At 43.3% G+C, this 21,566-nt stretch overlaps 1 protein-coding gene across 1 annotated transcript in view; it reads right to left on the reverse strand.

Annotated features, from left to right (window-relative positions):
* The window catches only part of IFNAR2 (interferon alpha and beta receptor subunit 2), a 30,454-nt gene extending 15,327 nt beyond the window's left edge, over positions 1–15,127 (reverse strand). Inside the window, exons 1-4 of the mRNA XM_075593860.1 lie at positions 14,988–15,127; positions 5,957–6,083; positions 4,333–4,505; positions 1,843–2,015 (exon numbers count right to left, since the gene is read on the reverse strand). Of these exons, the coding sequence (XP_075449975.1) occupies positions 1,843–2,015; positions 4,333–4,505; positions 5,957–6,083; positions 14,988–15,036 (522 nt within the window). The 5' untranslated portion in view covers positions 15,037–15,127. The remainder of the gene's footprint in view (positions 1–1,842; positions 2,016–4,332; positions 4,506–5,956; positions 6,084–14,987) is intronic.
* Between the last annotated feature and the right edge of the window lie 6,439 nt (positions 15,128–21,566).

Here is a 21,566-nt window from a genome sequence, read left to right on the forward strand (position 1 = left end):
AGACCTGAGATTTGGGAAGGTGGGGGGAGACAATGGAATTAATGATACATTACAATTTAAATTCAAGTAGAAAAGATGTTTTTTAGGTAGCGGGAAGGCATAATATAATGGGTGAACGTTTGGAACCTTTAAACCCAGATGTTGGAAGACCCATTTTACAAAAAGTCAGCTGCATTCTGAGCTCATGCATGCAGGTATAGGAAGGGAGGTGAGTAAACGCCAGCCTGGGTAAGTCTGCATGAGAATAAACGTGTGTAAAACACGGCGTAATGAACATTTGATTTTAGAGCTGGGATACCAGGACAGCTCTGTGATCGGTGAAACAACGGCGACACCAACCTCTGCTGAAAGCAGTGAGCGGAGGCGCTTATTTAGATAGCGTGTCCAGAAATAATTATGGCGTACCCCAGACCAGCGTGTGGTTCACTCAACATAGATAAACCTCAGGATACCGAGCAAGGACAAGTGGGCAGTGTCAAGAACAACACGGGGCTGGAACAATGCCTTTAACGTTCGGTAGGTATAAGTTTGCTGTGTTTAGATGCGACGACTTTCGACTAGGACGGGGGCGAAGGTTTTTGGGGAGACCACAATAGGCTCTCGGGCTAGATTTTCCATCTCTCCTATCCCCAGATCCAATGCTTCCAAGGCTGTTATGCCCTCCGGGGATGTATGAATAATGTGGAAGGTGGTGTTGTTGGAGAATAATAGTTTGCACAGGAAGCCCCATCTGTATCCGACCTGGTTCCTCTCAAAACTGCGATGATGGGGCAAACTCCCTCATTCTAAGCAGAGTGGCTTGGCCAGGTCGGGGAAAAGCTGCAGTATGGACCCTTCAATCTCTGTTTAAGAACGGGACCCAGAGGCATGGAGGATCTCCTCCTTACTACGGTAGTAATGCAGACAAACAGTCCAGGGACTTATTTTTCAACCTACCTCCATTATTTATTTTACTCCCCTACTTACACGGCTTGAAACATCTTCATTAATATCAATTCTTGACAGCTCAATTGCTACAGTACCTTACCAGGTACCCCGCTCTCTCCTGAGACAAGCAGAACTAACTTAGCTGTGAAGTGCTCCTTTTAGCTCCTTCAGGTCTTATCTGTCTCAGAAGAGCCCCAGACAGCTCTTCAGAGAAAACTAGTAGCAACACAGCAAGAGAGAAGGTGACTCTATATACGGACTGCCTTATCCCATCACAAAGGTCCAAGGTTTATTGTGGGAGTTTGTCATCAAACTCCAGGAGAAATTTATCAAAGGGCATGTGGATAGATGGACGTGTTTGGAGGAGGTACCAATACTAGATATACATAATAAACCACTCAATAAATCATATCTAGTTGCATTGGTAAGGGGCGGTGGTTGGGGAGTTGGAGTTGTGGTTGTAGCAAGAAAAGGCTAGGAGCGAGAGTAGGACCCCAGTGGAAAAAAACAAAACAAAAAAAACGACTAGTACAATAACTTACAATTAAACAGCAGCAGTTATACATGACCCCCAGCAGCAGATTTCTAGTATGAAAAGGAGTAGCGGCTAGTTTCCCCGATTCCAACCTCACACAAAACAACACAAACATGGTGGATCTCCTGCAGGCTCGAAATATCAAAGAAAAAAAGTTCCGGGGACCCTACTTTGCAACTTCACACAAGCAAAATAGGGACTTTTGAATTTGGGGCGCCAAGTTTGGAAATTTCGATTTGAATTAGCGGTGAAGTGCATCTCAGAACGTCCTCACATCACAACTCACTAGCATTCGATCACACAGTCAAAAATGTATCAAATGTATCAATAAAATGTTACCCAAACTTGCAATGAATACATGAATGCAAACATTCTGTTACCTTATTTGGCTGTTCCAGTCTAATTGTGTATTCCAGCGTTGGATACACAGTGTCTTGCAGTATGGACACGGTACTCTTATCTTCACTCTTTAAGTGGGATATCGGAGGATGTATATTAACTTTGACACAGCTGTTGCAAGCAGTAACATTAACTATTGGTGGACCCAACAATGCTAAAAGAAGAGAAAGACAAGATTTACTTACACACACAATTCAAATACTCTACAATCTTAAATAAAGTATTCATTTACAGAAATGGGCAAACCGGTGGAAACACGTCTCTGACACCTCCTTATATTTGATGTGCCAACAGTGACTGGGTGGGTGACAGTGACTGGATGAGTGACAGTGACTGGGTGGGTGACAGTGACTGGATGAGTGACAGTGACTGGGTGGGTGACAGTGACTGGGTGGGTGACAGTGACTGGGTGGGTGACAGTGACTGGGTGGGTGACAGTGACTGGGTGGGTGACAGTGACTGGGTGGGTGACAGTGACTGGGTGGGTGACAGTGACTGGGTGGGCTGGTGACTGGGTGGGCTGGTGACTGGGTGGGTCAGGGACTGGGTGGGTGAGGGACTGGGTGGGTGAGGGACTGGGTGGGTGACGGACTGGGTGGGTGAGGGACTGGGTGGGTGAGGGACTGGGTGGGTGAGGGACTGGGTGGGTGACGGACTGGGTGGGTGACGGACTGGGTGGGTGACGGACTGGGTGGGTGACGGACTGGGTGGGTGACGGACTGGGTGGGTGACGGACTGCGTGGGTGACGGACTGCGTGGGTGACGGACTGCGTGGGTGACGGACTGCGTGGGTGACGGACTGCGTGGGTGACGGACTGCATGGGTGACGGACTGGGTGGGTGAGTGAGGGACTGGGTGGGTGAGTGACTGGGTGGGTGAGTGAGTTGGTGGGTGAGTGAGTGGGTGAGTGACAGTGACTGACTGAGTGGGTGGATGACAGTGACTGGTTGGGTGGATGACAGTGACTGGGTATATGGGTGGATGACAGTGACTGGGTATGTGGGTGGATGACAGTGACTGACTGGGTGGGTGGATAACAGTGACTGGGTGGGTGGATGACAGTGACTGGGTTGGTGGATTACAGCGACTGGGTGGGTGGATGACAGCGACTGGGTGGGTGGATGACAGTGGTTGGGTTACTTACCTTGACCACACTTCCTCCTATTGCCCCCGATATCACCGGCAGCTGCCAGGGGCAGCAGAGGGGCATGGGAGGTGGGCGGCTGGGGGGGGGGGGGGCGAGGCGGACTAGGGCAGGAGGCGCGCGAGGGGGAAAAGCCGAGTTGGCGCTTTCCCCTCCGTATCAAGTTGGGAGCGGGGGGGGGGGGGAGGGCTGGTTTGACTCCCATTTTACATTTGGGATGCACATTGATACTCTGACATCCAAAACTTATGCCAAACGAAATGTACTTTATAGTAACAAATCCTCCCGAAACCAGCTGGTCAGAGAGCGTATCGCACAGTAGATGCAAATGCCAATTATAGACATTTGTATATGGTACAGTACTCCAAACTCAACTTACTGTATCAAACTAGACACCCTCTACAACTCAATATCCCGCTTTGTACTACAATGTAACTACAACACACATCACTGCAAAATACTCAAAGAACTAGATTGGTCATCACTTGAGTCTAGGCGCAAAGTTCAAATATTTTCCTGTTGCACCTTCAAATACTTTCTGGGCAAGCTACCCATCTATCTGAACAAGCTCCTCACCCCTACCACAGGCAGCACTTATCACCCGAGATTTGACTCCAAAAGACTGTTCTTGGTCCCAAGGTTCAACAAAGTATTCAGCTGCTCCTCCTTCTCTTACCGTGCACCTCACAACTGGAACAATTTACACAAGACTCTCCAAGCCGACACCAGTCTAAGTTCTTTCAAAACTAAGGCTGTCTCACATTTTAATCTGGTGTGTAACTATTACATACTCCTACAACATATATTGTCTTTAACCGTTCATGAAATGTCTGTAAATTGAATGTATCACCTCTGTTCATTTAATGTAACCATGTATTGTCATCATAACTCTGTGCCCAGCACGTTCATGAAAACGAGAGGCAACTCAATGTATTATTTCCTGGTAAAACATTTTATAAATAAAATATAATTTTTCTGAGCTATTTATGCTTTGCTACAGAATTATTAAAACCATAACCGCCCTGGGTTAACCATTCGGTAGCTTTACTTAAAAATAGTAGCAGCCATGGTGCCCGATTTAAAGGGGAAAAATATCTCCAGCCATATAACCAATTTGTGCCAGATTTTTAACCCTTTCGCTGGCAACCCTTACGTTGTAAAGATGGGAAAACATCAGATATTTTCTAAAAGAAATACAGAAAAATAAAATTTAAAATTAAACAAGTTTAAAACGAAACATGGCGGTACTCTAGGTGTGGAATAAAAAACTCCACACTTGTAGTGTCTCTTTGACGCATACATTGGGCACATGCTGAACAAAACTTACTGTCTAAAATTGGTACCAGTTCTTTAGATATTGATACAGGTGAAGTATCGTTTTCTGTAAAGCTCTTGACTCGTGCTTGATAATGTCCCTGGATGTCTGTGAAATAGTCTGTCAGATCGCAGAATAGGTGTGTGGTGTTAGAGCAATCATTGGCACTGATCCATTTCCCTTTGCTGGAACCAGAGAGACAAACAAAACAATTGGGAAGAAGTAATTAGTAAAAGCCTTTGATAATCATTGGCAGAACCTATAAGTGAAAGTCCTACATACAGTAGCAGGCATCCTGCACTATTTTAAGATTACTCTTGTGGCTGAGGTCCCCGGTTTTTGGAGGGGCGGTTATCTCTGTGGTTGGTTTGTCATTCTTGTTTCCATCATTGACGATCATGTTACCTGATCCAGGGATACACGCACTTCCGGTCTGGGTTGCTCACTATATAAGGATCCAGTGTACTTGTAGACAGCACTCTTTGATAAAGCGCCAGGTCGGCGGGAAACGCGTCAGAGTGCCTTTTAGTTTTCTCATGGGCATTGTTTGCTGAATAAAACTTTTTTATTGTTCTACATTTTGATCTGCCTCCAGTTCTTCAGTTGCAGTGCTCCTTGTTTTTTCTTTTTTCTTCTACCTTGGACTTCATTGACGGGATGCACGCCAGGATGAAAATATGAACAGCTGTCCGTGGTACAAGTGGATTCTCTCCTGTTGTTGGCCCACTACCTATGGAAGATACACGGAACTGACCTAGAGTGGCTGGTTCTTTGACGCCACGGGTTACCTCACATTTGTGGGACACCTATTGGCTTCTATTCCAGTACTTTTTAATTTGGTCATTTATACAGCTCATGATTACATTTCATCCCAAGCTATGCAAGAGGGATTCAGATGATGTTTATCTGACATTGGACTTTAAATAGTTTCCTGTTGCACCACATGGAGATTCACTTCTCCTTTACATACTCTTTTAAGCACAATAGGTAATGTTGAGGTATCTGGGGGTAACAGCAGCAAGAATACACATCGTACTGGATACATGTAGAGTGAGAAGGTACTGATCCATGAAGGGATTGCTGGGTGCTTGCAAAAACAGCTGCAGGAACGCTACTAACTTCCCAATGGAGGTATGATGTAGCCCGCCAGTCTTTCAGCTGCCCTGATGAAAGTGCTGTGCTACAGCATGCCTCCTTTGTGGGGCATCTGGGGGGACAGGGACGCTCACAACATCAATACATAGGATCTAACTGGACTAACTAGACCAGTGATGGGGTCCATGTACCAAGGCAACGGTGGTGCAAAACTGGGGGATTTTCTTCCTGCACCCTTCCATCAAAGTACTTTGCCCCAAGGAGTGGGGATTCTGCATCTCTGTATGCCATTATTTTAACATTTTATTTGCCCCCAAACATCCTCCATATCGGAATTGGTGCAAGTCTGAAATTCTTCACCGGATGCAAGAAAACTTTTCTAACATATGCTGCACCCCCTGCGCCAACCCCCCCCACCCCCCCAAAAACCCAGCACTGCGTCTAAACACACTTTTCTTTACGTTAATACATAAACCTCAATATGTTTAATCAATTTAAACGAAGTGAGAAAAAAAACAAAGAAAGAAAAAACGAAACATACCGTAAATGAGTGAAGTCTACATTATAGGAGAGAAGCTTGTTGTTATTCTCTTCCTCCCAGGTTAGAATATGTTGAAAATTCTCAGAAATCAGCTGGAGGTTTTTTGGTCGCAGCAGGGCAGACAAAGCTGTATAAAATAAGGACCAACCATCAGTAAAGTTTTGGTTCTATCCAGAAATTAAGTGGTTAAAAGCTATAAACACTGCAACAATACTGCCCAATACTATACTCCCTACCATTCAGAGCTTCTTCTAATTCAGGGGTGCGCTAACTTCACAGGAAGCTGCCAGAGACCAGGTAAGGGAAGTTACAGGGGCCTCACGCGCGCTCCCCGGCATTTAATTTAAATGCCTCGAGGAACAGCGCGGGGATCTCTAACCGCCGCACACCCCTGTTCTAATTAATAGAGCCTCAAACTCTGCTCTCAATTATTAAGTGGTATAAAGACACAATTGTTTGTACCTGCACCCTCAGAGTAATCATAAATACATATAACCTACTATCCCCATACTCTTTTACACGTCTCTCCTAAGTGTTATATTCTTATACAGCTGAACCCTGTTATAATGCGGTGCTCGGGGTCCACATAATGAGACCACGTTATAACCAGGATCGTGTTATAACCAGGCAAAGACTTACCCGGCATCTGCAGCTCTCTCCTCTCCCTGCTTCATCAGGCTGCGTCCACATGCGCGGCACACATCTCCAAAGTTTTTTTATTATAACATTCAATGGTTTATTGCTAACGGACACACACACACCTCCCTCCGGCACTAATAATTTTACCATACCATGCAGGAATCGAACCCATACTTCATACACTAGTAGCAATTCTCTGGATTGGTGTGATGTCATTGACTCTATCAACAAACTTAACTTCTACTGCACAGTACTAAAAGGCAGTACTGTGGTTACAGAAGTTAAGTTTGTTGATAGACGCAATAACATCACAACCAATCCTATTGTGTAGCAGCTAGAGAATCGATTCCTGCATGGTATGGTAAAATTATTAGTGTAGGGGGGAGTGGTGTGTGTGTGTGTGTGTGTGTGTGTGTGTGTGTGTGTACCCGTTACCAATAAAGCATTGAATGTTATATAAAAAAAAACACAACCCCCCCAAAACATGAAGATGTTTTTAATTCGGGAGTCACGCTCAGACCACGTTATAAGCGGATCCGCGTTGTAGTGGATCGCACTATAACGGGGTTGAGCTGTATACTTACTTTGCTGTATGGTGGAGGATTTTTGTCACTTTTTTACCCACCATAATTTATTTAATCTGTGGTTGAAACCTATCCATCTTGAAATTGCAAAGCCAGTATAACCATCCAAACACTGATGAGACCAAAAAAGGTCAAAGCACCCATCTGTGAGTAGGTTTACTGGCTACCGTATGTATTTTAATCCAGGTTCTGCTGAAAAACTGTAATACTGCAGGCATACGTATATACTTATAGGGTTCCGCGTTAAAATGAATTTGAGGTAAAAGGTGGCATTGTGTGCTCATTTGCATGTCATTTCCCAGAATCCCTTGCTGCAGTGGAAGCACTGTATGCGAAGAGATAATGGTGAAAAGCAGGGTTGCCAATCTGCCTGACCTGAATATGCTCACAAGGAATTTTCATTTGCTGTATACTCGAGAAAAGAATGTCAAATCACTTCAGCATGAACTCACTCATGAGGATATTTCCATCAACAATCGACTGAAAACATCAAATCCATGCAATATTGTCAGACAGCAGGAGTCATTTATATAATACCATGACGTGGAAACTTACATACTATAAATACTGATTTTGGACACACGAGTGGCATTAGCCAGAATTTTATGGAGCCAGTAGGTAAACATTTGAAAGTCATACCCAGTGGTAATTTAAGTGTTTTGTACTATACATCTCTACATATCACGGGGGAAATTAGAAGCAACAATCTTCTAAGACTCTAATCAAAACGGATCTATGAACGGCAAAGGCTTAACCCTAAAGGGTCTAAATGAGGGTTCTGAATTTGGTGCCTTTTTGCCGTTATGCGAATTGTGTTCATCTTATACATTATGTGCATTGTAATACTTACTCTTGAGTTTACTATATTTTAGGTATTTGATGGATTGTTTATGGTTATTTAAGCTTGCCCAGAAGAAGCTGCTCCCAAGATAGCGAGATGTGCATTGGGCGTTGCTTGATGCACATGCGGTTTCAAGAGATATGGCCCCTAACATTACTGCTACTTGTACAGTACCCTTCAGAAGTTGCACATAAAGCTTAGAGGATGGAGCCCATGAGCTTGACAATCAATTGTCAATTGAAATTTTGTCCTAGGTGAAATCTCATTAAAGTGGTTAACACATGTTCCCCCACCCTAAGGGAGATTAACTGTTACCTGGTGTTGGCGCTACCTGTTGTTTCAAAGGAAATTCAGCAATTACAACATACATGTCAGTCTACATGTTCTTTCTTGGGTCCCTGGACTCAACCCTAGGGTTTGGGGCCCCAAAAGGTCCATCCCCGACTCCCATATCCCCATGTGGAATGTGGGGTAGTTAATCCCACTCTCCTGAGGGAGGGGAAGGAAGATGAACCAGAGCCCTGGCTCCACACTTCCATACTTTGCCTAAATGTGGACCTGCAGCCCCTTTTGTACCTAGGGGAGGGTCCTAGGTCAGAGCCCCTGATAGGGCAGTACCCAGGCTTTAGCCCCCCCCCCCCCGTCACTCGAGGGAGTGGTTTACTGCTGCAGCAGCAACGGCATAGATTTAACCCTAGCACTGCCTGCGCTGGTACTAGGGCTTATGTATTAGGTAGAGCAGCAGACTTTTGGTGGGGTGCAGCTAACTTACCCGTCTTCCGTGTTCACTCATCTCCATGGCAGCGTCATTTGACACCCATTGCCATGGAGACGCGACATCAAATGATGGCATGGTTCACGTGACGTGACATGACTCCGAGGCGTCATTTGACGCCGCGGGGGGGGAGGGGGCGGCGTCAAAAGTGTACCACTCAACATTAGGCAGTTGCCATGATTTGACATCCCCCCTCCCCTACCTTTATTCACCAACATGACGTTTCCTTAAATTCTCATTCCTTCCAAAGAGGGCAGAACATGTACAAGCAAACGACCTACATAAACTGGACATGTGAAATAGATTATTGATCGCCACCTTTGACTCGACTCTGTACAGATGCCCTTATGCTCTATATGTGGAATATTATGGACCTCACTTATGGACAAATCTTAGATGAATTGGAATTTCTTTTTATTAACAAATGTAATTATCTGATGGATTGGACTTTCCATTTTAGATCTAGCTTATATTTGCACATGCTATTATATGGATTAATAAAATCTATTTTCTGTATAAAATTAAGTCAATAATCCTCATTCAATTCCTATTTAGTTTATCAACATGGCACATTCTGATATTTCTCAAATTCTTGTTATTTTTTTTCTTTTATAAAATAGTTCTGTATTAGACCAGAACCCCTATTTTCTTGGGGGGGGGGAGGGGAGGGGGGGGGGGGGGCGAGATGGGGAGGGAGATTAGGTGGGTGTGGCTTGTGTGTAAAAGTTCATTATGATTATATCTCTGCCCTGAACAACATATTACAGCAGCAATCCCACCAGCAAAATCTGTTAGCCAGTATTCAGTCCCGAGTTCGGGCTGCCCCCAGTTCCAGACCCCCAATGGTTGAAGCAAATGTCACTTTTAAAAAACTCCCTTGAAAAAGATTGTTTATCTGAAAGAAAGAAAAAAAGGGACCGGGGGGGGGGGGGGGGGGGAGAGGGGAAATATGGCCACAGTGGGTCGGCATTGCTCTGGCGGCCAATTGAAAGTCACAAATGAAAGGCAGTTTCCTATTGGGTGAGCTTTTAAAAAAATAAAAATAAGAAAACAAACATTTGTGCCAGGTAAAAAAAAAAAAGGAAATTCATCAGCAACCGGTGGTCCCTGGTGGTCAGAGTATTACTGTATATCGTTTCCCCCGCATCAAATGCAGGTTTATTAAAAAAAATTATATATATATATATATATATATATATATATAATAATAATAAAATATATATTGATTTAAAAATCAAAATCCTCAATGGAATGTTCAAACACACCCAAGAACGGAAAACATTTGAGCTCAGAATGATAAGACTTTTTGACACCAAAACAAGTGGACTTAATGTAGACATGGGGTTTCTCACACACTATCATAATTTGTTGTAATGGTCCTCCCTGCTATTGTGCCATCCTATACCTTCCCCCCCAGCATCCTCTTCCCCCTCTGTGCTGCTGTGGATATACAGCCCCCCCATCCCTAATTCTCAACTTCCTTATCTCTGTTTTAACACCCTTCCAGTGCCTCTCTGTTCTTTATTCTTCCTTTTATTTTCTTTTCCAATCCCTGTCTATGTCACAGAAACCTTTGTATATCAGTATTGCTGACCTGAGGAAGAGAGGAAAACTCTCGAAAGCTTGTCCTATGACATAAATTGTTAGACCAAATAAAAAAAGGTATCACCTAATACTGAAGAACTTATATATATATATATATAGGCATACCCAACATTAACGTACGCAATGGGACCGGAGCATGTATGTAAAACGAAATTGTACTTAAAGTGAAGCACTCCCTTTTCCCACTTTCGATTCATGTACTGTACTGCAATCATCATATAGGTGCATAACTGATGTAAATAACACATGTGTAACAGGCTCTATAGTCTCCCCGCTTGCGCACAGCTTTGGTACAGGTAGGGAGCCGGTATTGCTGTTCAGGACGTGCTGACAGGCGCATGTGTGAGCTGCCGTTTACCTATCGGGGGATATGTACTTACTCGCGAGTGTACTTAAAGTGAGTGTCCTTAAACCGGGGTATGCCTGTATATATATTGACAAAAAATCTGGAAACAAATAAATGTAAACTCAAACAGCACAGATTACTGCGTTGAAAACAAATATGGCAAAATAAGTGTTTCTTTCAAGTTCCACTTCTCTAAACAAATGGAGCTCGGGGACACTGGAAATTTGCCGAGATAAAAAAAAACAAAACAAAAAAAAAACAGGAAGACACGGAGATTCGAGACTAAAATACAGAAATGTACACTCGTGCTTTACTTCTAAGCAATGCTTCCTGTGCCAGCCGGGGGGCTCCTTCCAGATACTAATAACAAGAGCCACATCAGTGATATACAGCAACACGATAAACTTCAAGGCCAACACACAAACACACACACACACACACACACACACACACACACACACACACACACACACACACACACACACACACACACACACACACACACTTTTATAGCGCCATTTACTGTATGTACAAAGTGCTTCACAGCAGTAATACACGTGACAATATACTGTAACACATTATGTGAATAAGCGCTTGAGACATAGTGGTAAGTAGGAAGAATGTAGAGATCGTAGGAGGTACACGCGCACACACACACATGCATCCACACACACGCTCGCTCCTGGGCAATGACGTGACCACGAAAAAGCACTAGATCTCGGAAATTATCATTATTATTGTTTGTTTGTAAAGTGCCAACATATTCCACAGCGCGGTACAATAGGGGGTACAGAGTGACATTACAGAGAGTTACATACAAGTACAAACATACACAAACAGATACAGAAGGGCCCTGCTCCCGAGAGCTTACACTCTACAAGCACAGGAGGTCCCAATTCCTTTCCGATGGAGCGGCCAGCCGATCAGCCCATAACAAACAAGTGCCCATGATGTACCAGGTACGTCATTAGGGCTCTGTAACACATTTCACGGAAGAAATCCCACCCAAGTACCCTTGCTAGGTCTGCCATACCGGGATTTGTGTGGTTTCTGTCCTCTTCTGCTCTCCAATCCCTAAATTGATGAGACAGAGGGTGTGTGCCTTGGCCGTTACTTTTGGGGTAACTCCAGTTTTCTCAGTCTTATTTAGTAGTAGTTCGCTTTGAGAATCATGCGTCCAGTTTCTGATTGGAGGGTTTGCAAGGTATTGTTCCTCTGGAAGTGAAGTGGTTAAAAATCTCAACGTCATTTACAGCTCGCAGGTGTCTCCTGAACTGTGTCTGCATTACCGCCCTGCTTCCTCTTCTGGTCTTCACACTCCTCTTCACAGTCAATGACGTTCTGTGCTATTTTTTTTCTTCCTGTTGCTCTGTTACTCACGGTTAAAATAATATATTCGTACAATGGTTTTCATGGTCTTCCCTGTTTGCATGCTGCCTGGAAAAGGCGAACTATGCCCAATTATCACGGAGCAACGCGAATTAGTGACATGCATCCCGTAACATAACTTTTATTTTTAACATACAGCTGGGAGAAGAAGCAGCGATGCGCCACCTTGTGGTTCAAAGCAGAAATCCATATGGTTTTATTGTAAATTCATGTATTTATATTCTCTGAAGGGGGGCAGAGGGTCAGAGTTTAATCTAGGTAGTCTGACCTGCCCATAGTTCCCGAGACATCAGCTATTGCTGCAGTGGCCAACTCCAGTCCTCAAGGACCACCAACAGGTCAGGTTTTCAGGATATCCCTGCTTTAGCACAGTTGGCTCAGTCCGGTCTTGAGCTACCTGTGCTGAAGCATGGATATCCTTAATACCTGATCTGTTGGGTGACCCTTGAGGACTGGAGTTGGCCACTCCTGAGCTACTGTATCAAGTGGACAAGAATACTGGTCTGGTGGACACTATACAGTATGCCCACTGCGGTCAACTTCAGAGGCTAACAGACATCTGATATCTTTGGGAGAGAATGTCAGTGGTAACCCCAGAAATCATATTAAAACAGCTGATGACCCAGGAACCGGGGAGTCCCTGACTGTTGGACCCCCTGGATCAGATGCTAAAAAAAAAATGCTTTTTAAGGGGGATTGCTACTTTACAAGTTCAGTTTCCTAAATGTGATCTATTTTGAAAGTGAGCTTTATATGTTATCCTTTAAAGCAGATCACTTGTTCCTTTCCGTTTTTAGACACATGGCAACTTTCATTTATTCTCACTTTCTCCACTCCGGCAATTAGCACAGACCGGTTTTCCATGCAGACTACAATGATTTTATGAGGATTTTTTTTTTTTAATCTTAATCTTTGAAGAGGTCTATATTCAGGTTTTGGGCCAGTGTATTTGGAATAAGTGCTTAACCCTCCCCCAAAAAAACGCAGTAAACAGGGGGGGGGGGGGGGAAACAATGAATGGAAATCAGAAAGTATTGTATTGTATAGTGAAGAGATCTTGAAATTACAAACATGCTCGGGGTACTGCTACTCGAAGAGAAGTCCCAAGTAAAATATACAGTTCCACTTATTCGGTTCTAACTGTTAAATATGTAACACCTCTATCCCCCCCCCTCCTAATGGAGATCTGCTGGTATATAGGGTGTTAGTGGTGGGGTGGTGCATACATGTTGGTTCTCATGAGGTCTGAGTCTCCACAGGTGGTAGTGGGAGTCAGGCAACAGGACAGGCTTTCAGTCTCTTGGTGCAGCGCCGCCATCCTGCAGGGCTCCTGCCAGGGACAGGAGTTCTCCCCACAGGCACATTCTCTCTCTCTCTGAATAACTTAGTCTCAGACAGGAACTGCATAACTTGGTATTTATTTGGAACCAGCATTTCCTTCATCATTCCCTTGAACTAGGCCCCAGAGACTTGAGGCCCCTGGGGGTAGTCCTTTACCTTCCTACCCCCTGATGGGGCAGGGTAGAAATATTGCCCAACTCCCTAAAGGAGCAGGCTGCACTGGAACTCTACTAAATTTAGGTAGGCAGCATCTTTTATACATGGGGAGGGGTTTGTAACCCTTCCCCAAAAACAGGGCAGGTTACTGCATGTGACCAAGAGGGTGTCCATCCAATGTGAATCTCATTCAACAAAGTAGGTCACTACATGCCAGGAGTTTTCCTTACTATACAGAAACAAACTAAGTGTAACCATGGCTGACAGAATTCATGGTGTCTGATTGAAGTAAACATGTTCAATCATGTCTTGTTCAATGTCTATGGCTCCAGCATCTCTGCTTCTGCAACTCCCAGGCATTCCTTCTTCTGGGACAAAGGAGATAAGGAAAGCTGGACTCCGCTTATACTAGACTTTCCAAGGCTGAGGAGGATATGACTTCTTGCACCTTAGCAGTAGGGTGAACTGATGCAACCTAACTAGGCAAGTTGATTGATGCCCCAGGAAGTGACCCGGTGGGTAACAGATTTAGGGATGGTGTAGGACTTTATACAGAGAAAAAGAGAGAGAAAGAGAGCCAGAAAAAAAGAGAGACAGAGAAAGAGAGAGAGACAAAGAAAAAGAGAGAGAGAGACAGAGAAAAAGAGACAGAGAAAGAGAGAAAAAGAGAGAGAGAAAGAGAGACAGACAGAGAAAAAGAGAGAACCAGAGAATCAGAGACACAGAGACACAGAAAATAGGAGTAACATGTACCACTGTCCTATGTTACAACTTCGTGTAGCTCTGCGCATAATACCTTTGCGGTGTATTGCATTTTTTCCACTTACTGTGCCGACTCTTACATTTATTACAATAAGCATCCGAAATAAACTCGGTGGATTGTTCTCTGGGTAAAAACACATCTAACTAGAATTTTGGAAATAAACCGGTAGTAAATGGTTTATTTCCATGGGTTTTTGTTTTGTTTACCAAATCTGTACCGACCAACATCTCGTGCGTAATATCCCATTGCTCATCAATCGCAGAGATGTGAATGAAGATGTTCCCGGGGTGGGTAAGGACTGGCACACTATGTGTCTGTTACCAGGGAGTTTTAAATAATAATAAAAACAAAAAATGTGAGGGATTGCTGCTGTTATCAAATATATAAAGTTTTTTTTTCTTGATACAGGAAATGGGAGTCAAGTTAAATGTAGTCACGTGAAGCCTACAATCAGTCTTGTGTTAGGGTCTCCCACTTCAAAGACAAGTATATTTACGACTACATTGGATTCCTTAACCTTTCCAGCGCTGGTGGACTGCAGGCCCCTCTGGCAATTGGAGTATGTAAAATCAAACAACATAAAGAAACATACCCAGGGAAGTCAGTTGACAAAGTTGCAGCAGAAGACCTAGTCCTGACATGATGCTTGAAGACCATACCCAGCAAAATTCCGGGCTCTCCTACTGTAGAAACCTGTAGAGAGAAAGATCCAATGAGTAGAACCAAAGCAACAGAGCGTGCAGTAATCAGTGACTCATCGCTACTGCGAGACAAGAATTTAGATTGAAATGTTATGCACGGAAAAGACAAAAACGTCCAAAACATGAAGGACATGAATACTAATCCCACCCTGCAGAGAAGTCACGACTGCTGAATATTGCCCCAGACGTATTTTTAAACCCTTTCCTAGCCAGAGTTTATTTCCGACTTTAGCACTTGTAGTTCACAACCTTGCGATTCCCATATAAGTAAAATGTTTGCTTATTTACAGGGTTAAGGACCCAGTCCCAGTTAGGTCTAAAAACAAAAACAGAATAGTTTTTTTACACAAGTTTCCACTGCTTTCCCTATGTCCCCATCCTGATCGCGTGCTTCGGGTGTGAAATCCTCCCCGAGTTTTCTTTTTGTTTTGGAGAAATGTTAATATTTTCTGAGCTTTAGAACGCTGCCCTTTGCTTGTTTGTTCTGCACAGGGAGGTCTGTCCCCACCCCAGTGCACCCAAGAACCTGTTTGCCAGACTGTACATCACTCACTACTCTTAATCAGCTGCTTCCCCATGCAGATCCCTGCACTGGCTTACCACATTCTCTAGAATTAAAGTTAAAATTCTATCTGTATCATACAACACCGTCAACATTGTTCCCCCCACCCCTACATCCCAGCCTGTATATCTCAATACTCCCCTAAATGCTCCCTCCCTTATAAACTCCCCTCACTGCTGCCTGCACCACGTATGTGCAACGCAGTTTCTCTGAAAGGGTGGGACCAGCTGCGTGGCTATTCTGAAGCATACTGTAATATCACACGAGCAGGGCCCTCGGTATCTTTTGTATCGAGTTGTGTTTGTTTGTTCTTATGTGTAGGTCAGTCATTCTACTAAATGTAACTACTGTTCCCCCCACTGTGGAATATATGTTCGCGTTCTATAAATAAATAATAATAATACATCTCTTTGGCAAATGATTGCTGCATACAGTAGTTAGTTTACATAAAAGAAAAACAAATTAGTAATATCTCAAATTACAAAGTCTTATCACAAAAAAAAACATTTGGTTACTACGCTAACATTACAATTTTTTTTTTTAAAACATTTAAAAATATAAATGTCATTAAACAAAATAAAATGCAAACCCCTTTACATTTAACATGCCAATGTTATTAGTCCATTGGTCGTAAGAGGGACTGCCCCCTTAAATTATGTATACCAATATATCTATATATAATGTTATTAAACGTCAATCTTTATTAAACATGGGAAAGTGGCAGAATTTCCATTGACTTATTAAATGGACATCAAGTAAAAGGTGACACTGTGTGCTTATTTGCATGTCATTTCCCAGAATCCCTGGCTGTATGCTAAGAGATAATGGGGAAAGGCAGGGTTGCAGACCTGTCTGAGACATGTGAATGTGCTCACAACGTGGTATTTTTATTTTCTGTCCATTGAATTATTATAAAATCAGTCCTACTGCCTCTGAACGGACTCATCTTTTCACTTATGTAGAATCACATCTTAAAGACGCACATAACTCACCCCCTCCCACGTCCATCCTAAATCACTTATTTCATAGTGACATTTTCCAATATTTTCTGTTCTAACAAAAAAATGTTTTTACATGTCATTTTTTTAGATCATAATAATCCACAACAGTTGCAATATTGTACTCTAAATGGTTTCAGGAAACACAGGTCAAACTTTATTTGATAACATAAAAATGGAGGGCACCCAGAAAACAAATATTTGTGCCTTTTTGTATCTTAAATTAAAAACACAAATTATGCAGTATGGTGAAAAGCCCCAACATCTAACTATCCCGGTGCTGGTCTTTCATTCGCAGGACTTCCTCCTGCAGAACATGTCTCCCTTCCTCTTCAGTTCCTCTTTGATATTTCTGATCGCTTGTTTAAAGCAGATTTTTTTGTTTTGTTTTTTAATGTAATTTCCCCCCTTTAATATGTGTATCAATACAGTCCACACAATGATAAGTAATTAGCTATGTTGCTGATCGATCCATTCTCCTGTGATCGATTGGCGAAGACTCGGCTTGGGGGTTGACTAAATGTCCGCAGGAGTATTGACTCAGTATATGTAACTTTGTAAATGGTTGCTATAGAAACAAAAAGCCGTGTTACATTATAATACTTAAAACATCTAATTCAGAGTTGTTTAAAAAATGCTACAAGTATTTTCTCATAGTACAGAACTGATTTATTAAAGCACATGTAGGATATTGCTTGGTCTACAGTTTTAAGACGGTCTTTGTCTGCAGCAGAAGCAGCACCTTTAGCAGAAGACTTGCAAATGTATTGCTTTGCTGGGCCTCCCAGGTTGTTTTCAGCTTACAAAGTGGTCAATTGCTGTTTAAGCTCCTGGTACAATACAGCTGAACCCCGTTATAACACGGTTCTCAGGGTCCACATAATGAGACCGCGTTAGAACTGGGATCTTGAAATGGCCACCACAATCAGCGAGGATTTACCGTCATCTTCAGCTCTCGGGAGCCACGCTCAGACCGCGTTATAAGCGATCCGCATTGTAGCGGATCTTGCTATAACCGGGTTGAGCTGTACCTCTTGCTTAGATTTACCTGAAGAGAATTTGGCATTTTCATCTTTGATTTCTGGTTGCAAAACCTGTAAGCACAAACCAGATTCAGTTTGGCACGGAGGGCAATAATATCTTCAATCTTTCATAATAACAAACCCTGCAGCACCTCTGTGCTTCCACTTCTGCTGCAGTTGGGGCTATTGTACCTACAGTATGAAGTATTTCCCTATCAGCCTATGTTTTTTCTGCTAGGAACTAATGGGATTTCCATAAAGGACAGAAATTAGCTCTAGTTGGTATTCCAAAAATAAACATTTCACATCTGGTAGTTCTGTTGTACATACATACATACATACATACATACATACATACATACATACATACATACATACGGTAAATGGCAACTTTTTTTTATACCATTCCAAATATTTTGTACTGGCCCGATAAGGCTGCAACATCTTCACTGTTTTATCCGCAACGTATGCTTGTAATAATCCAACACACAGCAAAGCTTGTTAACGTGTGTCGGGATCACGTACTGGTACTGCAAGGGTAGACACACCATTGTGGTTAAAACGTATACATCTTCTTTTGTTTTGTCTGAAATGTCAGCAATTCATTGCAGTGCAAACTTTTCCCAACACTTCTGCTTTTGTGCTGCGAAGTACTTTTGGATACCCTTTTCCATTTTTCCTGACAGTGCTACAGGCAAGGGTGTCAAGGCAGTACAAAGCTGCACATCAAGTTATGCTGGTGTCAAAATGATCCCCATAGATGTGGCATCCAGAACCTAATAAGGGTTGAATTAGATCCCACACAATGTTGTGTCTGTGGAGGTTAGATGGGCTACCAAGGGGATCTAATGGACCATCCTGTCCCTCATGTATGTGGAAGTACATAATATAACCCAGGGGTGGGCAACTCTAGTCCACAAGGGCCACCCGGTGGTCAGCTTCTTAGGATATCCCTGCTTCAGCACAGGTGGCTCAGTCAATGACAGCCACCTGTGCTGAAGCAGTGATATCCTGAAAACCTGACCGGTTGGTGGCTCTTGAGGACTGCAGTTGCCCACCCCTGATATAAGCTTTTGAACTCACAGTTTGTACAGGTTTATGCCATAGCGTCCTCTCTTTTGGAGGATGTACTGACTCAATATACCTCTGCCCTTGAAAAGTACTAGGGATTCATCCACAGAAATATTTTTTGAGTAGGGGTGCAAATCTCCGAAAACTCTGCAGAACAGGCGGTCAATCAGTGGCCTTATTTTATGACGCCTCTCAGGTCAGGATGGTTCCTCTGCAAGAGCTGTGGTGTTTTTTCCGCTTTTACTATGCCCATTTGCCAGCATGAGACCCCAGAATCGTTTACAGCTATGTGTGTGAAAACCCGAGGGCTGTCCTCTTGCAGTCACAACACCAGCTGCAAAGAACTCCCCGGGCATAAAGACATGTCATCCAACAGGTTATCCGTGATTTACAACTAAAAATAATCAAGGGGAATAAAGTACAATAAAAAGGATTGGATTTCTGGACTGCAATTATTAAGAGGTGTTCAAAGAAACTCTCCCTCAATTCTCAAACTCAAGGATTACCACCTCATCAGATCCTGTTTAAAAATCAAAAGGATCAACTGAAAGAGTTTCAGAAAATCTTGCGCCCCCCAGTTTTCGCACCCCTGAGTTAGAGGACTTAAATCCGGAGTCCCCATAATAGCTTAAATAAATATAGACATAAATCTTGAGGACCATCATTTCAACAACCCCCTCCGCAAAGAACATCGCAGCTATTTTGTAAAAGAAACTGAAGATAAGACTAAGGAAAGTTACGTATACATATTTTAAGTATATAGAAGATACAGAACAAAAATCTAATGAAAAAAAATCAAAAAGTATCTCAAACTAAATGAAAAATATATCGAACTGAAATAAAGTAAAATCAAAAAGATATAAAATAAATCAAAACGTCAATCAATAGATCAGCAATAGAAAGTACTATAGGCTAGTAACAATCTAACAGTATAGTATATAGTTAAAATCAATGTAGCAATACGGCAACAAAGTATTTCCCACAAGAGATACAATCGCTCTCCTCTTCAAATAACCCAGAAGGGGAAATAGCACATAACATGCCTTTTTATAACTTTAGAGGGGTCTCCGGCATCTGATCAGTTAATGGCCACAGAAGTCATCAATTAACACAGGAGCCCCCTGATTAGTCCCCTGCATGTTTGGTAGGAAGACCATGTATATTGCCATGCAGTTACGTGTAGTTGGAGAAACCGGTGCCGTCTGCCCATTGTGATTGGCCACAGGAGCTCTCCAATTGTAAGGGAGGAAGCTGACTCCCAACAGGACGCCAGGATACCAGCATCCTAACCCCAGGAGGCAGCGCGACACCCCTCTCCTCCCCCCCCCCCCCCCGAGTGGGAACACCCGAGGGACGAGCGCAGCACAGGGAGAGATAGTGGCAGTACCATCGGTTCCTGAAACGGCTCCTGAGGACACATGCGGCACCGGTGAACCATGGGGACCATACACCGCTCGCTTTCCAGAACAGCCCCGGCTTACATCTGCATTGGGCTATCTCCTCTCAACACCCTCACAGGCAAAAGTTTTTGGTTCTTATATCACCTTTAGTTTTTAAGTTCACATTCTTTGTTGACAATTTTTGTTGTTATTTCTGTTTTAGTTACTGTTGTTTTTTAGATCTTGTCCAATATATCATCTGCTGCATACTACAAGCGCCCCTGTTTTTTGTGCTTGTCTTGTTCTACATTCCGGATTGGTGATCCGTGGCTCTGGGGCAGCTTCCAGTCAGCACTTTGGACTTGAACTTTACTCTACTCCTATCCACTTTTAATTATAGGCATTGAACCTATTGTATTGCTACACTTGTGGACAGTGGATTTTACTATAACTTTTTTGTACATGTGCATACTTTGCTATACTCAGTGTGTCATTGCAGGGTTAGCATTGGTTATGATACTTTCTGCACCTCTATAGGTGATTGGTCCATGTCATTCGAACCCTGCTATATGGTACAGTTACCATTAGAGATTGCTCTACTAGTACCATATAGCCTAATCCCCTAGATAGTGGTGCATGCATTGATTCCCCCCCCCCCCCCCCTTGCAGGCTGTGTTTATGTTCCATGCCCTTTTGTCCCCTTTTTTCATCTCCAATTGTAACATGACAAACCAAGAGAGAAAATCAGTGGGTTCCTAAGCCATCTAAATCACTGCTGTTTATTTATTTATAAAATGTTTTACCAGGAAGGAATACATTGAGAGTTACCTCTCGTTTTCAAGTATGTCCTGTGCACAGAGTTATAACAATACATGGTTACATTAAAAGAACAGGGTTATACAGTCAATTCACAGACATTTCATGGACGTATATAGTTGGAAAATTGGTTACAGAGGATAAAAGGGCTGGTGAGTTTCAGATTGAAATAGAGAAGCTTTAACATCACCAAACGGCTCACACCCTTTGGCTGCGCCAAAGGCTGTCCACCTTTGGGCGATGCAGATGTACACTGAAGGGGTTTAGTGGCCAATCACAGTGGGCAGGTGGCACGTGGTCAGGAGGCACATGTTCTTCCTGGGCCAGTCTAGGAGTCCTCCGTTTGTCTCACTTTGTATTGGGGAGTGTGTGTCCAGTAAAATGTTAGAGATCCCGTTGGCTTACCACGCAGCAACTGGAAAAAGTGCTCATCTGATTGTTGCTGCAGGGCATTGGAGCACTCGGATGACACAGGACACCTCCGATCCCTCCCCCAATTATAGATGGCCCCCCATTTAATTTTAAAGCGTTTTTGCGACATACCACATGGCCACTGGAGCATTCTGTGGGGAAATGTCTCGGACGTAGTTGGTAAGCCTAAGGCACAAGGACCACTGGTGTG

The sequence above is a fragment of the Ascaphus truei genome, chromosome 3 (assembly GCF_040206685.1).
Source record: "Ascaphus truei isolate aAscTru1 chromosome 3, aAscTru1.hap1, whole genome shotgun sequence".
Lineage (NCBI taxonomy): Eukaryota > Metazoa > Chordata > Amphibia > Anura > Ascaphidae > Ascaphus > Ascaphus truei.